General features: G+C 41.5%; 1 protein-coding gene across 1 annotated transcript; it reads right to left on the reverse strand.

The window, feature by feature from the left end:
• Positions 1-6429: 6429 nt before the first annotated feature.
• Positions 6430-15133, reverse strand: LOC116393225 (oxygen-regulated protein 1). The gene is made up of 4 exons (XM_031865380.1): positions 14378-15133; positions 12380-12539; positions 8743-12129; positions 6430-8688 (listed from the first exon to the last, which is right to left on the reverse strand). Exons 1-4 carry the CDS (start codon positions 15047-15049, stop codon positions 6608-6610), a joined length of 6300 nt encoding a protein of 2099 aa, XP_031721240.1. The 5' UTR covers positions 15050-15133; the 3' UTR covers positions 6430-6607.
• Between the last annotated feature and the right edge of the window lie 1821 nt (positions 15134-16954).

Raw genomic sequence — 16954 nt, forward strand, 5'->3', positions numbered from 1 at the left:
GACATTTGGACTGTCCAATCAGAGAAAGGAGCAAGAGAAGGTTGTCTGTCAGGTACCTAAAAGATCCTGGATCGAAGTAGGACAAACCGTTATTGCGCACAATAAAGTATTGTTTTTTTAAGGGTCTGTCATAAACTGTCACTTCAAAGATGTCACTGTGCACGAGCTGAAATCACATTTGGGTAATTGCGTTGGTTTCAACAACAGCACGTGAGTGTCAGGAGGTGCAGATTGGGCTATTCATAGTTATTTTGAGGATTTCTTTTGGATGTTGTCCACAAATAATAGAAAACCCTGAACAAGTATGGGTCTGATCTCCCAGAACAATTTAAGCTTGACTTAGTATTTGTCGGGATACAGAAGATGAATATTGAGACAAGACAGACATTTTGTGTTTTTCTGGTTAGAAAAGAGTTTTTTTTTCCCCACATGCTCTGTCCATTTTTCATCCTCACAATCCAGATTAGTGACACAATGCAGCGCTGAGAATTGCTTCCTGATATTTGATTTTTCCATTTAATCAATTTCTTTCTCCTCCTGCCTCTTGCTCTATAGATAGACACATGCACTTCACACGCATTTTCACACTATTGTATGAAGCACTGTGTCATAAGACTCGTCAATAAACTGTCCCCCACCCATGCTAATACTTGTTTTTTTAATCAGTTGTGGCGTGAGTGCATGTATGCACTTTACTATGCTTTATGTGAAATACTTGAGGGGGGAAAGTGAAGTGCAAGTCAGCATCTTCACAATTGTGAATCAGGTTTAGAGGACATGTGCAAAGGGCAAAGCGTGCAACTCGTCTGCGCTGTCCACTAATCTTTGATGGTCACCCACTCACAGACAAGAAAAAGAGAGAAAGTCAGTTAGGTTTGTGTTACAACTCAAAGCCATCTAACACCAGCAGGTTTTGCCGCAGCCTTTTATGTTATCAGCTTCTCCTCAGTCACCCTTTTCCTCAACTTGACCTGCAGCAAATAATAAACATATCAGACATGTCAGAAGAGACTCTTTCTCTCCCTGTCTGTCTTTTCCGTGTCTTTTTCTTTCTCTCGTCTCTGCACACAGAGCTGTCAGTGCTGCAGTGCTGCTGACTAGCTGAGATTCAGTGACTGTAGGGAGGCGCAGAGCAGAGCTGAGCCAGTGACACTCTATACCCCTCAGCCACACTGCTCTGGTGCTTCTGGGTGTACAGTGCTCTTTACACAACATGAAAGAAGTGATGTTTGTCGACTAGATAGCGTAAATGCACAAATATTTCTTTCACAGGGATTTTCACATTTTTGTCTTGCGGGTTCAGGTGGCTGCAGTGGTTAGAAGTTGGCATGCTGCCCCCAGCGAGATATGACTGTGCAGGGGAAAAGCTACTTAGTGAGCTGGTCTGATCTTTGTGAAAACATCATAGGCTGTAAAAAACTACAGCCTGGCTTTGTCTGAGTAACATGAAGGACAAGTTAAGGATTTTACTTGTATCCTTGTTGATATTCATCTAAGTATGCACTAAACAATTAAGTTTACTTACACTATTTTCACGATCAACAACAGATTATTTTTCTGTGACCCACATATATACATTTAGTTGTTTTTTTTTTTTATTACAAATGTAAATAAAAGAAGCAATACCACACCACAAACATCTACATTTCATTAAATACGCTAACACCAGTAGTTTGATTTATTCTAAAAAGTTAAATGTTTATTCTTGACATTTCCTGTTATTCTCAAAATGGTATCTCATTTTTTGTTCTTATGCCTGGCCCAAACACTCTTCTGTACTAAACCCAATGCACACTGTCATATTAGTTTCTTATCACGGGACAGCAATGTATCTTAGTAAGAATTGGTTAAGTACTGCAGTAGAAGAAATATTGAGATCTCTGCTGATTTTATGCAGAAAAGCTTGATTTCAAGTATTGGCTACGCAAATGCATCAATGCCAGTGGTGTTAAGTCCACAGTAAAATCCCATTACTAAAACAGGTAATGGAAATTCACATGATCAACGCTCGCTTAGGGGCAGGGGGGGCTGCAAAAATTCCTTCTCCCAGGCCCATTATGAGCCAGCCCTGCCAGTGCTGGCCACAGAGACAGACAGAGGAGGCCGGGATTGTCACAGACAGAGCAGGGATTGTGTATTGCTGATCTGTCACCTAACTGCAGCGACAGAATGCAGTCAGTAGGCCGTAATTATTGTTTGTAGACCCGTGTTTGCCACTGCCATAGTTTAGGCCAAATAGCTCCCATTCTTGGCAATATTTGGAATTTATCGTTTTGTCTCTTTTGTTTTTGTTGCTGAGGTTCCTTTTTCTCTCCAAAGCAACCACACTGCAGCGGAGATCATTAAAAAGAATGTACAACAGGACTAGAAGAAGAAACAAATAAGAGTCAACATTAGTCAGAGAGCCAGTCAGCATATAAAGGCATGGGGCAACAGATAAGTTAGATCTTGCTTTCTGGGGTGTCATCGCTTCAAAACCGCAGGGACTGGACAGCAAAAAGGCATCCTTTGTTTCACCTCCCGTGATGGTGAATCACCGACCCGCGCGCCCGGTAGCCATAGCAATCGGCCCAACATTATTTGCCAGAGTTGAAACCAAGACCGAGATAGATTCAGGAGCTGTCCTGTTCACCGAGTTATACTGATTATAATGTTGCACAATGAGTGTTTGTAGTGTGCAGGTTGCAACAGTGTGTCCTTGTCTTGTATTAAGTTACTTTTTTGTTTTGCTTGCTTTGGGTTTTTTTGGTCTGATAAATTGTCTGGCTTCTTTGTGGGTCATGACATGGCAGATTTAGTGCAGCACCATGTCTTTGTTGCTCCTCAGTGAATGCATCAGACTGAAGTAAATCTAAATGTGAAAAGGTCTATGCCAGGGGGCCCACAATTAATTTTTGTCACATATGTGCGTGATTTTATGCATCTATAAATTATTAGCAGTTCCACCAAAGACACATTTGCCCTCTTAACTTCTCTTTATTGAAATAACTTTTTGAGGCCCAAAGAGGTGAATCTCACAATGTTTTCACAATAAAGTGAAGAATCAATCCAACAACCAAAAAATTAATACAGATTTGCGTAATCATCTCACAATCCCTCAGATGTTTCTTGTGAGCCTTTGTAGGAGCCCGACCTGGGAACCACTGGATTATCTGGAAACTACCTAAATGTATGTAAAGTAGTTCAAACTAGCTCCACCTTGACCAGCTACACCAGGAAAAGGCTGCCTGTGCATTGATGCATCAGTATGAGAAAACTTTAAGTACATTTTGCTGATATGTACCTTTACTAAAGAAGGACAGCTTATCACTTACTTGTAATAGATTACTTTTAGATGCTTGAGTAAGTATGTAAAGGAACTTGATACTTCATCTACCTGGTTAGTGTGAGGAATTTTCTTTCCTCCATCTGCCGTGGTTAAGTTTTTCAGTGGTCAACAAAATGAACAGAGGACCAGCGTTCACTTCAGGGGGAATGGAGCTTTTACACTGGATACCTTTCGGCCATAGTAACAACAGAGGAATTAGACTGCTGGGGCTATTTCCCAAATCTCCATAGCGACTGACAAAACCCTTGGAAAGTTTCCAGGAATGGCCACTTTGTAAAGACCCCGCTCCCACTCTCTTTGTCTCCTTCCTTCTTTGTCTCCCTCTGCATGTGCGTGTTTGGGTCAGGGACCAGGAGGGGAAACTGGCAAAGAATAACTTCCCAGCATTTGCCTCTGTCATTAGCACAAACACATCATGTATAATTTGTCAAGTATACAGCCTCAAATTATCAAATGGATTATCCCCAGCCAAAAACAAAGCATACTCGTTTCAAGGATAATGTCCTCTAGTCACACATATTTCAAGCCAGTCCTTCATTAGGTGTCACTTACATATGCCTGACTGCATCAGGGGGCATCACCTAGACCGACCGACAGCTGCAGATGACTCCTCTGTGCACTCACCTGCATCAGGATGAGTGGATAAGAGTGAGACAAACCCTTCAAGTGTGAAGAAAATAGATCCTTATGATACCTATTAATACCTCGCCATTACAATGTAGTTTAAACAGTCAGAATAGTATTGATGTAAACCATCTGTTTTGACACCTTGACATGATCATTTAAACAGATTTGAGAGAAACCTCCAGTGAGTAGTGGCTGGGCTGGAGTTGAAGCAGGAACAGCATATCGTAAGCCCCCGGGCTCATTCAGGATTCACATGCTTCTCTTAGATAATATCCTTAAAATATCCGAAAGTCAGAAGTCACCACAGGCCAGAGATCATTATGAATGGGATTATTGCCACCAGTGTGTATCTCACCCCAAATGTAATTTCTAGGACACGGAAGATAACTGATTTCTTTTTGTGAATTGGAAAAAAAAAGGCTTTTAAAAAAGAAAACACTATTGACATTATCATCACGCTAATAGTAGAGCGAACTAGCAAACAGTTGATTATGTACACATTCAGCAGATAGGGATCAACAATAGCAAATATTTGGATGTGTTTTTGTCCAATATTCATTCTCTTTCAGCTCAGTAACTCCTGAGGGAGATTTTGTCACAGACTACAAGACACACCTACATTAGAGGGCCAATGATGTAGCTAACATCCGGGTCACAGGGGTAACCCTTATTGTCTCTAAGAGATAATTAGCTAAGTTAACTGGGGATGTTTTATAACCCCAGTAGGACATTTAAAAACACTTACCAGTGCCAATGGTATTTACAGCATCCTCAAAATCTAATTATGAAAGATTTTTCCAAATCGCGACTCTGCATAGGCCCAATCCCAATGTCCCCCCTAAAGCCTCAAATCCTGAACCCTCAAGGATTTACTGACATCACCTGGTAAGTGGTTGTGTGTGAGAGACTGTGAGGGCTTGAAATGGTGTAAATAGGAATGGGACAGCACTTTGCTGCAACATATCACGTTACCATCAAAACAACAAAAAATCTGATGTATAATTGTAGGTATTTATTTTATACTTTGTACTCCCTGATTTCAATGTCTTCCTGGCTCTTTCCTCACAAGATGAGAGGTAATTTCATATAATTTATTTACTTGTTTTTGTCAAAACAGCTTCAAGGACAAAATCAAAATATTTGATGAATAAATAAATAAATATCTTCTGATTTCATGTTTTTTTTTTGTTCCAGCTTTAACCCTTAATGTTTCAGAGTAAATTTAATAAGACAGGCTGAACACACGGGAGCCGTCCTCTTTGTTTACCTTTTTTTACTGCTCCATGCCTCCACTGGTTACCCCGTGTTTAACGTCACATTGCAATGATTTGTGGGTAATTCCCTTGGGCAAAGTCAGCATCATAAAGGGCTCAAAATGTCTGCGAGAGAGCCCTCAAACACTCGATGATTTGACAGTCCGTGAGTCCGTAAGGGTGGAGATTGGGATTGGGCCATACTTCTCAGGTAGCTGTAGGACCGCCATCTTTGTTTTGATTGGGGAACAGAGGTACAACTTGGGAAACAGGTAAAAAAAAAACTTTATTATCATTCTGCGGACGGAATGTTTTTTCTTTCGGGTGGTAAGAGGAGTTTTTTTATAATTCTGGAAATACCTTCAGAGCAAAAGTAAGTGACCCAGATTAACTATTTAATCTATTTATAGGTTAGTTCTTAAATTGCTAAATGCTCCTTCACTATTTATACAGTAAAGGAAACTCAGAAGAAACAGAAGAACAGTTTTGATGTTAAAAAGTGCAAGCACAAATCGTAATTACATAAATCTGATCCTGAAATTTGACTTAGCACATAAAGGTGCACTTGACTTAATTGTTTTTAGACTTTGATGTGTTTACCAGTCATGTAGTACTTATCAGCTTGTCCAAACCATTGTGTTATGTCCTCTAGCTCTGGAAAGAGTTTTGAAAAAACCTGATGATGTCTTGTAACAGAAAACATGTGACTTGGGGAGTTGAGTTGGAGAGAAGCAGTATGACAACTACAAACGCCATACAAACAAAATGATTCATGGTTTATTGAATATTGAATCAAAATTCTTACAGCCAAAAACAACATTCTGTCAGAGGCTACTTTATAAATAATTTAAGTTTTCACAGAATAATCAGTACTCAATTGACATACAGAGAGTAGTCTTTTGTTAAACCCTGAGAGCATCCACAGATGTCTTTGGAAATAGTAATCACCAAAAATACATTTCGCATTCCGGTTGAACCCGAACAAGCAATAAAATCTTTCCTTGGCAGTCATTTCGATGATGTATTACATTATAATACAGTGAGTCTGCAGTCAGGAGCATTAAATCAGTCACCAAAAAGTTGTACTTATCTGCGTATACTGTTATATTCCATTTTTGACTTTATCTTGCGATGGGTCTCCTCAGCCACCATCAAACAGACAGCAAGTTAATGTGTGTATTTGTACATTTGTGACCACATTCAAGCAGAAATAAGAGGCACAACTCTCTTCAATCACCACACGTCTGGTCTGGTGCCGCAAGAAATGTTTTTTGTTCATGATGTATGTGACGAAACAACACATTTTTAGCTGCATTACAACAAAATAACCATAGACAAGACTAAAAGCACACGCAGGACCAGCACGTGTGCATATTTCCGGGAAATACATGCCCTGATTTTATAGTATGGGACAGTATTGGCCACATCTCACATGGAGCGTATCGCGAGAGTCTTGTGCTTGCAGGACACCCCCTCCTCCACTAGGTGTCCATCTTGCCCTTGTCACAGCTGAGGACTCCCCCTCAGGATGCACTTTTCTGTCTGACACTTTAAACTCAACTGATGCAAAGGAAGACAGACTACCATTTCTATTTGCCCAGGTTTTGGAAGTATCAATTGTAGGTGACACCCTGAAGCCTCTCCCTCTGACACTGCGTGCATCCATTTTCCCACTTTTGACACTGGAATCATCCAAAAAGGGGTCTGAATCGCTCCCATGTGGCATGTTATAGTAGGTGCACTTTGGAGTTTGAGGCTTCGCCATTTCCTCAATCTCTGATGAGGATATGGCCGCGAGGGGGTTGTGCTGGGCGTTGCAATGAGACGGGGAATCCTCGCTAGTATCTACAGATGTGCTATCTAACTGATCGTACATTCCTAGGGAGACTGGAGGAGATTTTCTGATGAGGTGATTCTCCTTGAGCAGCCATCTACCTTGGTCGATTAGTACCCCATCAGGTGAGTCTTTTTCCGGGGTGCAAGGAAAGCACTGTGTGGCCTCTGTGGCAGGATCGGTGTCTGCCTTTTGTGAGCTAGCGGCACTGAAGTAAGACAGATCCTCCTTTGAGGCTTTAGTGCCCAAGTCGTGAGAAGAAAAACTCCCTCCACTTTTTAGTCGGGAATTTTGCAAGACTTCCGCATTGCTTGCATCCGACGGTTTGGAGTCGGCTCGCTCCACATTTGTTCTCCCGATAGGGATGTCGGCCTCTTCTCCGCTCTCTGAGATAATATCTACAGACTCCTGAGTTTTATATCCACCACTCTCCGATGTCTCTGGCCTGTAATCGGACAAACCTGAGGTGCTTGGGCTCGGGAGACGCTTCAAACCGTAGGAATTATCCTTTCTATGTTTTGGAATGACAGATTGTTTTTTTTGTGTAACCCGGGCGCTATCTGGCTCTATCCTGACGTTCCCCCGAGCGTCATATGTGAATATGAGTGAAGAGGACTGCAGGGCAGAGTTAACAAAGTCAAGTAACTCCTGTGATATTTCCACAGGATGTTGTAGAGTGCCGCTTCCTTCCTCGTGAGGCTCCCCTCCGTCGTCTGTTTCAAATTCATTTACAGTGTCTGTCCCATTGTCTTTATCGTCCTCACACTGACAGTCGGAGGAATATTTGTTTGGTGATTCAGTGTTGTGTTCTGCTACCTTTGCGTCTGCATTTGCTTCGTCACAGCTGCTCTGCTGCTGCAAATACGAGGCCTCCTCGAGTAGGTTTTTACAAACCGTACCACCGGCAATACTGTCGGCATCTTCAGAGGCATTTTCTTCCTCTTCCTCGTCCTTTGATTCTTGCTCTTCCGTCTCGTCTAACCCCTCATTTAACTCATTATTTTCATTTTCTTCATCATCTTCCCTCTCCTTGTCATCTAACATTTGCCATGCTTTTACATTTTCTTCAATTTTCTCTACAACTTCTTTCTCTCCTACTGATTCTTCCTCAAGACTATCTACTGTTTCCTCCGGCTCTTTCCTGCTCTCCTCACTCTTCCTCCTCACCACCCGATCTTCTGTATTTATAACCTCAACATCCTCACCATCCTCCACCACCTCTTGTTCTCTCTCTTCTTCCTCCTCATCATTTTCCTCAATAACCTCCCGCTCTACATGTTTCTCAGTAACTGCATCTGTGTCATCCTCCTCCTCTTCCTCCTCCTGAATCTCTTCAATTATATTTTCTACATCCTCTTCCTCATCTTTCTCCTCAATACCTTCCTTCATTTCTGCTTCCTCATTATTTTCCTCCTCAATACCGTTCTCTGCTTCCTCCTCAACATCTTCTTCTCCTTCCTCCTCCTCCTCCTCCTCCTCCTCCTCTACTTCTTCAATAATATATCCTACACCCTCTCCATCTGTCTCCCCCATAGCCTCATCTGCTTCCTCTTCCTCGTCCACTTCTTTAATATTCCCTACTTCCTCTCCTTCATCTGTCTCCCCAATAAAGTCATCTGCTTCGTCCTCTTCGCCCTCCTTAACTTCTTCAATTATATTTTCTTCTTCCTCTCCTTCATCGGATTCCCCAATAACCTCACCTGCCTCTTCGTCAGTCTTGTCCCCTTGCCTCTTCTCCTCCTCACTCTTTTCCCCCTCATCAGCCTCCTCCTCCCCTTCCTCAGTCTCTTCAACACTAGCATCCTCTCTTGCTTCTTGAACTGCTTCATCCATTAATACCTCCTCTGCTTCTTCTAGTTTCTCCCCATCTTCCTCCTCATCCACTGTCATCTCTTCCTCTGTTCCTTCCTCCACTTCTTGGACAGAGTCTTCATCCTCCACACTTCCTTTTTCCGCTTCCCATTCCTTCTGCGATTCCTTGTCATTCACTTCCTCCCTTTCTCGCTTTTCAGTTTCTTCACCATCACCGTCTATCTCTTTTGTATGTCCATCCTCTCTGTCATTCTCCACTTCCCTAACCTCGTCGACTTGTTCCTCTTCTTCCTTGTCATGTTCTTTGTCTGTTAAGGTCTCATCTCTGTCTGTCTGGGATATTTCTGGTTCTTTATAAGGTTCCTGGTCTGACTCAGAATACACAGATTGCATTTTCTCTGATTTATCTACCTCTCCATTGTCATTACCCGGTTTGGTCTGAGTAATGTCCTCAGCTATGGAGGTAATATTAAGCTCCGGTGATTGTTTTGTTGCATTGTTGCATTCTTCAATAAATTGTTCCACATCGTCCTCTGAGTCCGACTGGTATCTTTCGGTTTCTACAAAAGTGCTCTCCTCTACAGGGTAAAAACATTTAGCTTGATGGATCGTTGAAGAAATCTCTGCTCTGAGGTCTTGCGGCATATTCAGCTCATCCATCAGCTCTTCAATATTCTCGAATGCATCGCCCCCTTCGGAGAGAACATCGAGGGCAAATTCTGTATCTGAAAATTTGGAGGACAGCGGCTCACTTTCGAGCCGTTCTCTCAGATTCTGGAAATCCTTCCAGCGTTCTCTGAACTGGGAAGACGCTCTACTCTGCAGATCGGTCAAACTTGCCCTCAGCTCTTGCTCGTCCTCGATGGCAGAAATTTTCTGCAGGGATTCCATCATCAGCATGGCCTCGGATTCGTTGTCGTCTTCCAGCGCAGATCCGGTTAGGTTATCTCGCAGAGTCACCACCGACAAGAATGACACGAAGGCTTTACACGACGAGCCGAACACTGACGCCACTTGTGTGGAGAAATCAGGAAGGCTGTTGGACTTCTCGAGGTTGGATGTTGTGTTGGCTTCACATGCACTTCTGATACAGTGAATAGATGAATACAGTTTATGCAGGACATGTTTTGTATTTGCTTTTGGGTCTAAAAGGTTGGCTGTAGATGAAGACGATCCACTGTCAGCCGGACCAATGGCCTCTGCAGATTTGTGTGTCCTCAGTCTGTCTTCCTGTTGCCCAGGATCGACTCTGACACTCGGCATTGAAACACACAAACCTTTCACGTATTGTTCATTGTGCAACAAAGCTGTAGCTTCACGACAATGAGCTACTGAAGCTGATTTCTTTATAGCATCACCGGGAGATAGGTAGCACTCGTCTGGATGAGTCTGGCATTCACTCTTTTCATCTGATTCGGAATCATCGCCAAGCTTAAACACAACCTTTGTTGGAGGCTGTGATTTATCTGTGATGGCCTCCTCAGTGTGTGGCACTGGGTCTGGGCTGACTTTCTCCAACCAGTTCTCAACATATTGGTGGATTTCAGAGGGGGAAGGATTGAGAGAAGGCATCGAACTCTCACTTAACTCTAAAGACCTTTTCGGTGATGGTATTCTGCTTTCAGTCATGGATTTGGGCTTGCTAATTGTCTTTTTGTCTGGCAAGAGGGATTTCTTGGGTTGTAAAATGTCTGACAGGTTCTTCTTCATTTGAGGCCTCCCAGATGGAGTGTTTACATTATGGCCATTATATTTAGCAGCTGGTTTACTCATGTTTAGAGGTGGGGTCCTTCTCACATTTAATAAGGCTTGCTCTTTCCTGGGCATCTTTTCATCCTTAATCGCCTTCTTAATTTGAGGCTTTTCTGCTCCTCTACTCTTTTGACCACTTTTAGCACTTTCCGATGAACTTAAAGTCTTTTTTCCCACACTGGCATTGCTGCTGAGCTTGTCTGTAGATGAAGGTTTGCTATTTTTGGGGGGGCTAACTATGCTTTGTTTTTGCTTTTTATCTGAGCTGCTCGTTGAACTTAAACCCTCCTTATTCCGAGCTGGTTTAATTGTCTTTTTCTTCGTCTCACTTTTAGGAGTTTTGTCTTTTTTTGTTGTCTCCTGTATTTGGGAGTTTGTTGCAGTAATCTCATAAGTTGGAGTTACTGGCTCTGATGACAATGACAACATCTCCTCTTTCTGTCTTTGTTGTGAGTGAGTGGTGGGTGGCTGCCAGCTAACATCTATATCACAATCATTCCTGGATGAACGCTGCCCTGATTCAGTGGACGGTTTGCTTTCTGCCGCTGGAGTGGAACCCTGCTGGGGTACACTGTCTGCGCTGTATTCCTCATTTGCAAAATAGTTGTCGTAGCAGCCTTGACTCTCATAAATATGCATCACAGTTTCTGTCACCTCCATCCCGTTATTCTCTATCTGAAGAACCTCAGCTACTCCCGACGATGTGGCAGAGGAGTTGGAGCCTTTGTTGATCTCCCCTGCAGACATTGTTTTCCTAGGTTTGGGGATCGGCCTGTTGCTGCTGCTGTGTCTGACAATGCAGTATCCCTCAGTCTTCTCACCATCAGACGTCCTCTCCATGTAGGAATAATGTCCCAGGGTGCTCTCTTGAACCCTTGAGTCTGTCACCGTCTTCACACTCTCAACAGACGCCTTCTTCGTAACGTGGCGAGCGCCTGGTGTAGGTGTGCGTTTGAAACCAGTTTTTGATTTTCCCAAAGCTATGGATGTGTAGCCCTCATGTGCTTGCTGGTCCTGAAAGTCCACACCCTTTCCAAGTCCAGCGGGATGGTTCTCCTCTCTCGTCTCATCCTCACTGGAGCTAGAAGAGTTTTTGGCAATGGCGTTGTTTGAGTCAGGTGAGCTGTTGCCCGACTCAGAAATCGAGGCACAAACTGCCCCCTTGCTAAGGCTGGAGCGGCTGAGTGTGGTGGTCCAGTGGAGCATCTCCTCCTCTTTAATGGTCAGACGAACTTTCATCTCCACGGTCATGCTGCCGTCTTGATTCACACGGAAAGACTTTTCAATGTCATCGTCCTGAGGTACAATGGAAGCATGATGCTCATTGTCTACCCTCCCGGTCCCACACGTCTCCACGGATGCATGACGATGGTCGACCTCTGTTTCAAATGATCTGCTGTGGTGATGCAGGTGGCTGTCAGTGCTTCCATTTCTAGACTTGTTTATCTGGTTGACAATATATCTCTCTGATGATAAGGAAAAATTCCTTGAGCTTCTTCCACTCGACAAAGATTTGTTGTTCTCTTTGGTTGGAAGTGTTTGTGAAAGAGAGGAGGAGAGACAAAGAGAAAACAATAAAATCGTATGAACAATCGTAACAAAATATATGTATCTACTCAGTGAAAATGAAAATGTTCATCTGTAAAGTTTTCATTCTTTTTTTTGTGGTCCTTACATTTGCAAATACTGTCTATGCTGTTCTGGATAATAAGAGGACCACATGGACGTTTTACATTAAGATGTCAATTAACAGTAGTACTGACTACAACTTACCGGTTCTGGGCTGCAACATAGGTGGTTCCACAGTATCCACGTACATTACTTGTGCCATCTGGCTCGTTCCGTGAAAACTGTAGTTTCCTAATCTGAATGGCTCGTTGCCTGCTGCCACGACAACTCCAGTGCACAGGATAAGTCCTGCCAGACCATCGATCTAAAAGAGGAGCGGAAACCATTTTCATTACAGCAGGCACGTTAAATTAGGAACACTATCTATGCCTATGTGTATAATGAATTATAAACATACTTATAATCTGTTTATAGCACTGTATATCTATAGTTATAAGCACTCATAAATATTCAATATGCTTTCTAACAATAAGCACATTATAAAGCATATTATAATGACTAGGTATAATGATAAGGTCAAGTATCAAATACTTTATAATATAGATGCTGAAGAATTATAGTGTATACATAGAGTAGTGTGTGAATGTGTATTTATGTATTGTCACCATGTTAACTGTGTGGACCCCAGTAAGAAAAGCTGCTGAGATGCAAAAGTGAATGGGGATCTTACTTAAGAAACAAACAGGAAGTCTGTTCCTGTTGTTAAAGGACATATGGAAAGAGGGATTACGGAGCGATAACTCACTAGGAGGTAGAGGTTTTGATAGCCCCTCTTAGCACTTCTTGGAATACTTAAAATGTGGAAAGTAACAGGATTAAACCCTTGATTCCTAATTCCTGAAATATAAACTGCAGTGAAAATTGAGCCCATAACAGTTTATTTATTATATTTGGAAGGTTATATTTGGAATATAGTTTCACCCACTATTTCTTTGTTCAATAAAAGCTCAATCAGACGTACCATGATTATACAACCATAACAATTCTTGATGGCATCCAAATCTTGATGCTTTTATAGACTTAAAGACTGAAAACAAGAGTGAAAGCTCTGGGACAAGTGAGTAAGTGGACCTTTAGTAAAGATTGTTTTGTCAAGAACTGTCAAACTCAACTTTTAACGAGAATAATGGAAAGTTTGAACAGTTCCATGATAACTGCAGAAAACTGACCGTGTCAGTAGAAAGCTCTGGAGCTAGAGAGTAAGTGGAATGTTATGATGTCGGCTTGTGTCTGTTATAGCCTACAGCTTTCTGCAGCCTTTCAGACTTTAAGACTATCCTATTTGTGTAACACAGACATACCTTTGCGTAATACTTGTATGGTCTTAAGTATCCTTAAATAGAAAGTATATTCAAAGGCAACAACAGAGGTGCCATGGATTAAAATGGCATGGTGCTAATTGAAGTCACAAAAACATTTCATAGTTAAATACTCTAAGTGAAATGAAAAATATATTGTCCAAATTCTGACCTTGTATCCCTGTGTTACTTGGTCATTTATCTGTAAATATGTCAGACAATCATCACATTTTGATTTGTTTCTTTTGTATCAAAATCTGTGTGGTTTCCTGTAAAATGTAAAAAGATTTTTGGCGACTCATCTTAAACTCGGAGGTGGTTGCATAAATAATATTGAATCAAGTGTGATTTGGGGTTACTAGCTAACACTATAGTCGTCAGGTAGCTAGCAGAGTAAAGATCATATTAGAATGTGTGTTTGAATTTCAGCTGGCAAAGATTTTGTTCACATTTCCAAACAATATTGTCAAGGTCTAATTTATTCGTTTTGTTTCTCCCTCGCCCTCATCATTACAAAAAACATTTTTTTTTGTAGTTTAACAGCAGGTGGTGCAGGAGTATTTCTTATCCAGGCACAGTGACCTCCTGGGTTCTCCACTGTTTGCCTGTTTCTCGTCTTTATGCTAAGCTAAGCTAATGTACTGCTGGCGGCAGCTTTATGTTGAACTGACAAGTATGAGAGTGGTATCAATCTTCTCACCCAACTCTCTGCAAGAAAGCAATTTTACCCATTAAAACGTCTTATAGGCCAGATAAAGCTATCCCACTTTCACAAAGGAGGCTGCTCATGATATTTTTAGGAGTTGCTCTGAATCAGCATTTTTTCAGCTTCCCAAGTACTTACTCTTATGCCATCCGTAGAAAAGAGTTTCAGCACTGGGAACTGCAGGATCTGGGAGAGGTAATCCAGTAAAGCATCAAATGTTGGTGCCGTTCTTCTCTGGAGCACAATTGTGCGTTTAACAGTGGGATCCCTATTCCTGATGACAACAAGCCTCTTTGGTGTCCGTACTGCCGCCCTCTCCGTGATCTTTGCCGGCCTGCTGGTGATGACTTCATTCCTTCTGCCAAACGGACCAAACTGGGCTCCTTGTCGTCTCCGTCGCCCTGCGCTGAGGAGTCCGGCGGCATTCCACGGTACCTGCCGTCGGTTCACCTCATCCAGGTTTAATGGCTTCACCCGTTTGTGATCAGAACACACATACGATCCGCCATCGTGTAAGTCATCTAAAGCCTTAACCAGGTTGGTCCCGCGAGGTGTGGTGATGGTCCTCACTCCAAATGCCAGAGGCACTTTCTTGGCCAGAGCATCCAGTAGAGCGTCAAATGTCTTGAAGGTGCGGGCGTTGATGACCATGCGATGTCCACTGAACGTATAGTCTCCGCTTTTGTAGAAACATACTCTTTTAGAAGCGGTGGGATCAGAGATCGGCTGTAGGGGTCGGGAGGGTAATGTCTGCCCACTGCCTGAGGACAATTCCTCGGCAGGTGGCTCCTGGACGGGTGTGTTGCTCATCTTTTGTGGTGGTGGCTAGAAAGAAAGCAAAGAGACGGAGAAAGCTCATCATTTGGTACTGTAGTCATCATCAAATTATCCTACATTTTGCTTAAAGAGTGATACCTCACCAAAAGTTTTGAGTATCATGCAGATTTTGGAGCCTAGAGCATGTGTACATAGTAAACGACAACCATGCATGAGTTAAAGTTCATCCAGTTTGTACATTACTCCATTTTCTCTCTGATTTGATAAAGTCAACATGTGTTCTATTGTGTATTTTCAGCTTTTCCTTAAAATGCAGCACATTAAAACACTATCAAACATTATACATACACAAATGATTAATGGTCCTTAAAGATATATTATGCAGGATTTTTCTTAAAAAACAATGTATAGTCTCATACAAAAATAATCCCTCTCAATATGACCGTCTATAAATGTGTGCCAGTGTCCTGTCTCTACAGAGCCGCCTGTATGTTCTTATTTTCTTCTAATTCTGCTGTGTTCATGTGCTGGTTGTAAAGCCCTTTTACATTGACACTGCTTCTTGGCAAAATAAAAATGCACGCCAATTTATGTAATAATAAATGCTTCTCTACTGGTGTGGGACATGGTGCTATATCTAACAAAAGGGGCCTGAGAAAGCCTGCCCAAATACAGTACTAAACTCTTAACAATCATTCTATATTTATTTGGAGGGAGTCGTGTTTCCAAATGTAGTGATTTTTCAAAACAATGTTGACGAAAATGCCAAGATCCAGTTGAACACTGATGAAAGATTTTTCCATCATCTCAAAATGGAAAACCCACATGAGCACACACATCTTTTAGGAATAAAGTGAACTAGAGACATGCAAAACGCAGCTACACATTATTCTATTTTTACTAAAGAAATGCTGTCCTACTGTGTGTGGTCTGTAAATTATGTGGATCCACATGAACTTGTAAATGTAATCATTAAATGCACATTAATATTCTTAAGCTATATGCATACAGTACATATAGTTTTCTATGTAATATATATAACTGAATGTATTTTTTAGATTTATATTAATGCAATAATATATATATATACAGGTGTTGTTGACATTAGTGGCATAATACCAGTAGGTATATATACTGCATGGTAGAAAAGAGCATCATTTGTACATTAAGGGGATAAAACCTTGTATAAGAGCACAGAGCCTCTGTTGGTTAGCTTGTTTTAGAAGTTCAATAACTTGTATAGTAATCTACAGTAAAATGAAAATAGTCAATGTCTTTTTACAACAGGTTCTACATTATTTATGTTAAAATTGTTCCTGTGAACAACACAAGTCTAGATGTAGACCGATTTAGAAAGGGGTCATAAGAATCTGAAACATATAAACTAATTCAACTAATTACACCCTGTAGATACTTAAGAAATGAGCAAACATGTCAACAGAAATGAAATCAACAAGACTTACCGTATGTCTCACATTTCACCTGAATAATGGCGGCTAAAACAGCAGAAAGTGTGCCTCCGTTATTCCTCAGAGCGCTGGTCAAAGCCTGTCAGCTGCGTCGGAGGGCTATTTTGGGACATGTAACATCATGGCCAATTTGCTTAATCTTTGCTCACACTTAATCAGCATATCAAGATAACAAATGAAGTAAACAGACAAACTGTAGCACGGCGGACTGAAATTTTAACAGAATGATATTCAATCACAAATGGATGACAATATAGTTTTTTTTCTGAAAGATTTTATTTGGTCAGTTTTACACAATAGCAAATGTGTCTTCTACATCTCATTAAAAATAAGAAAATGATGTTCAAAAAGTCCTCTTTAATCATCATCCATAGATGTATCTCTTGTTATTTGTACTAAAATAGTAAGAGAGAAAGCTGAGTGAATACAGTCAAAGGATTAGTGAGCACCAGATTAATTGAAGAATAAT

The sequence above is a fragment of the Anarrhichthys ocellatus genome, unplaced genomic scaffold (genome assembly GCF_004355925.1).
Source record: "Anarrhichthys ocellatus isolate YVR2014 unplaced genomic scaffold, GSC_Weel_1.0 scaffold32, whole genome shotgun sequence".
Taxonomy (NCBI): domain Eukaryota; kingdom Metazoa; phylum Chordata; class Actinopteri; order Perciformes; family Anarhichadidae; genus Anarrhichthys; species Anarrhichthys ocellatus.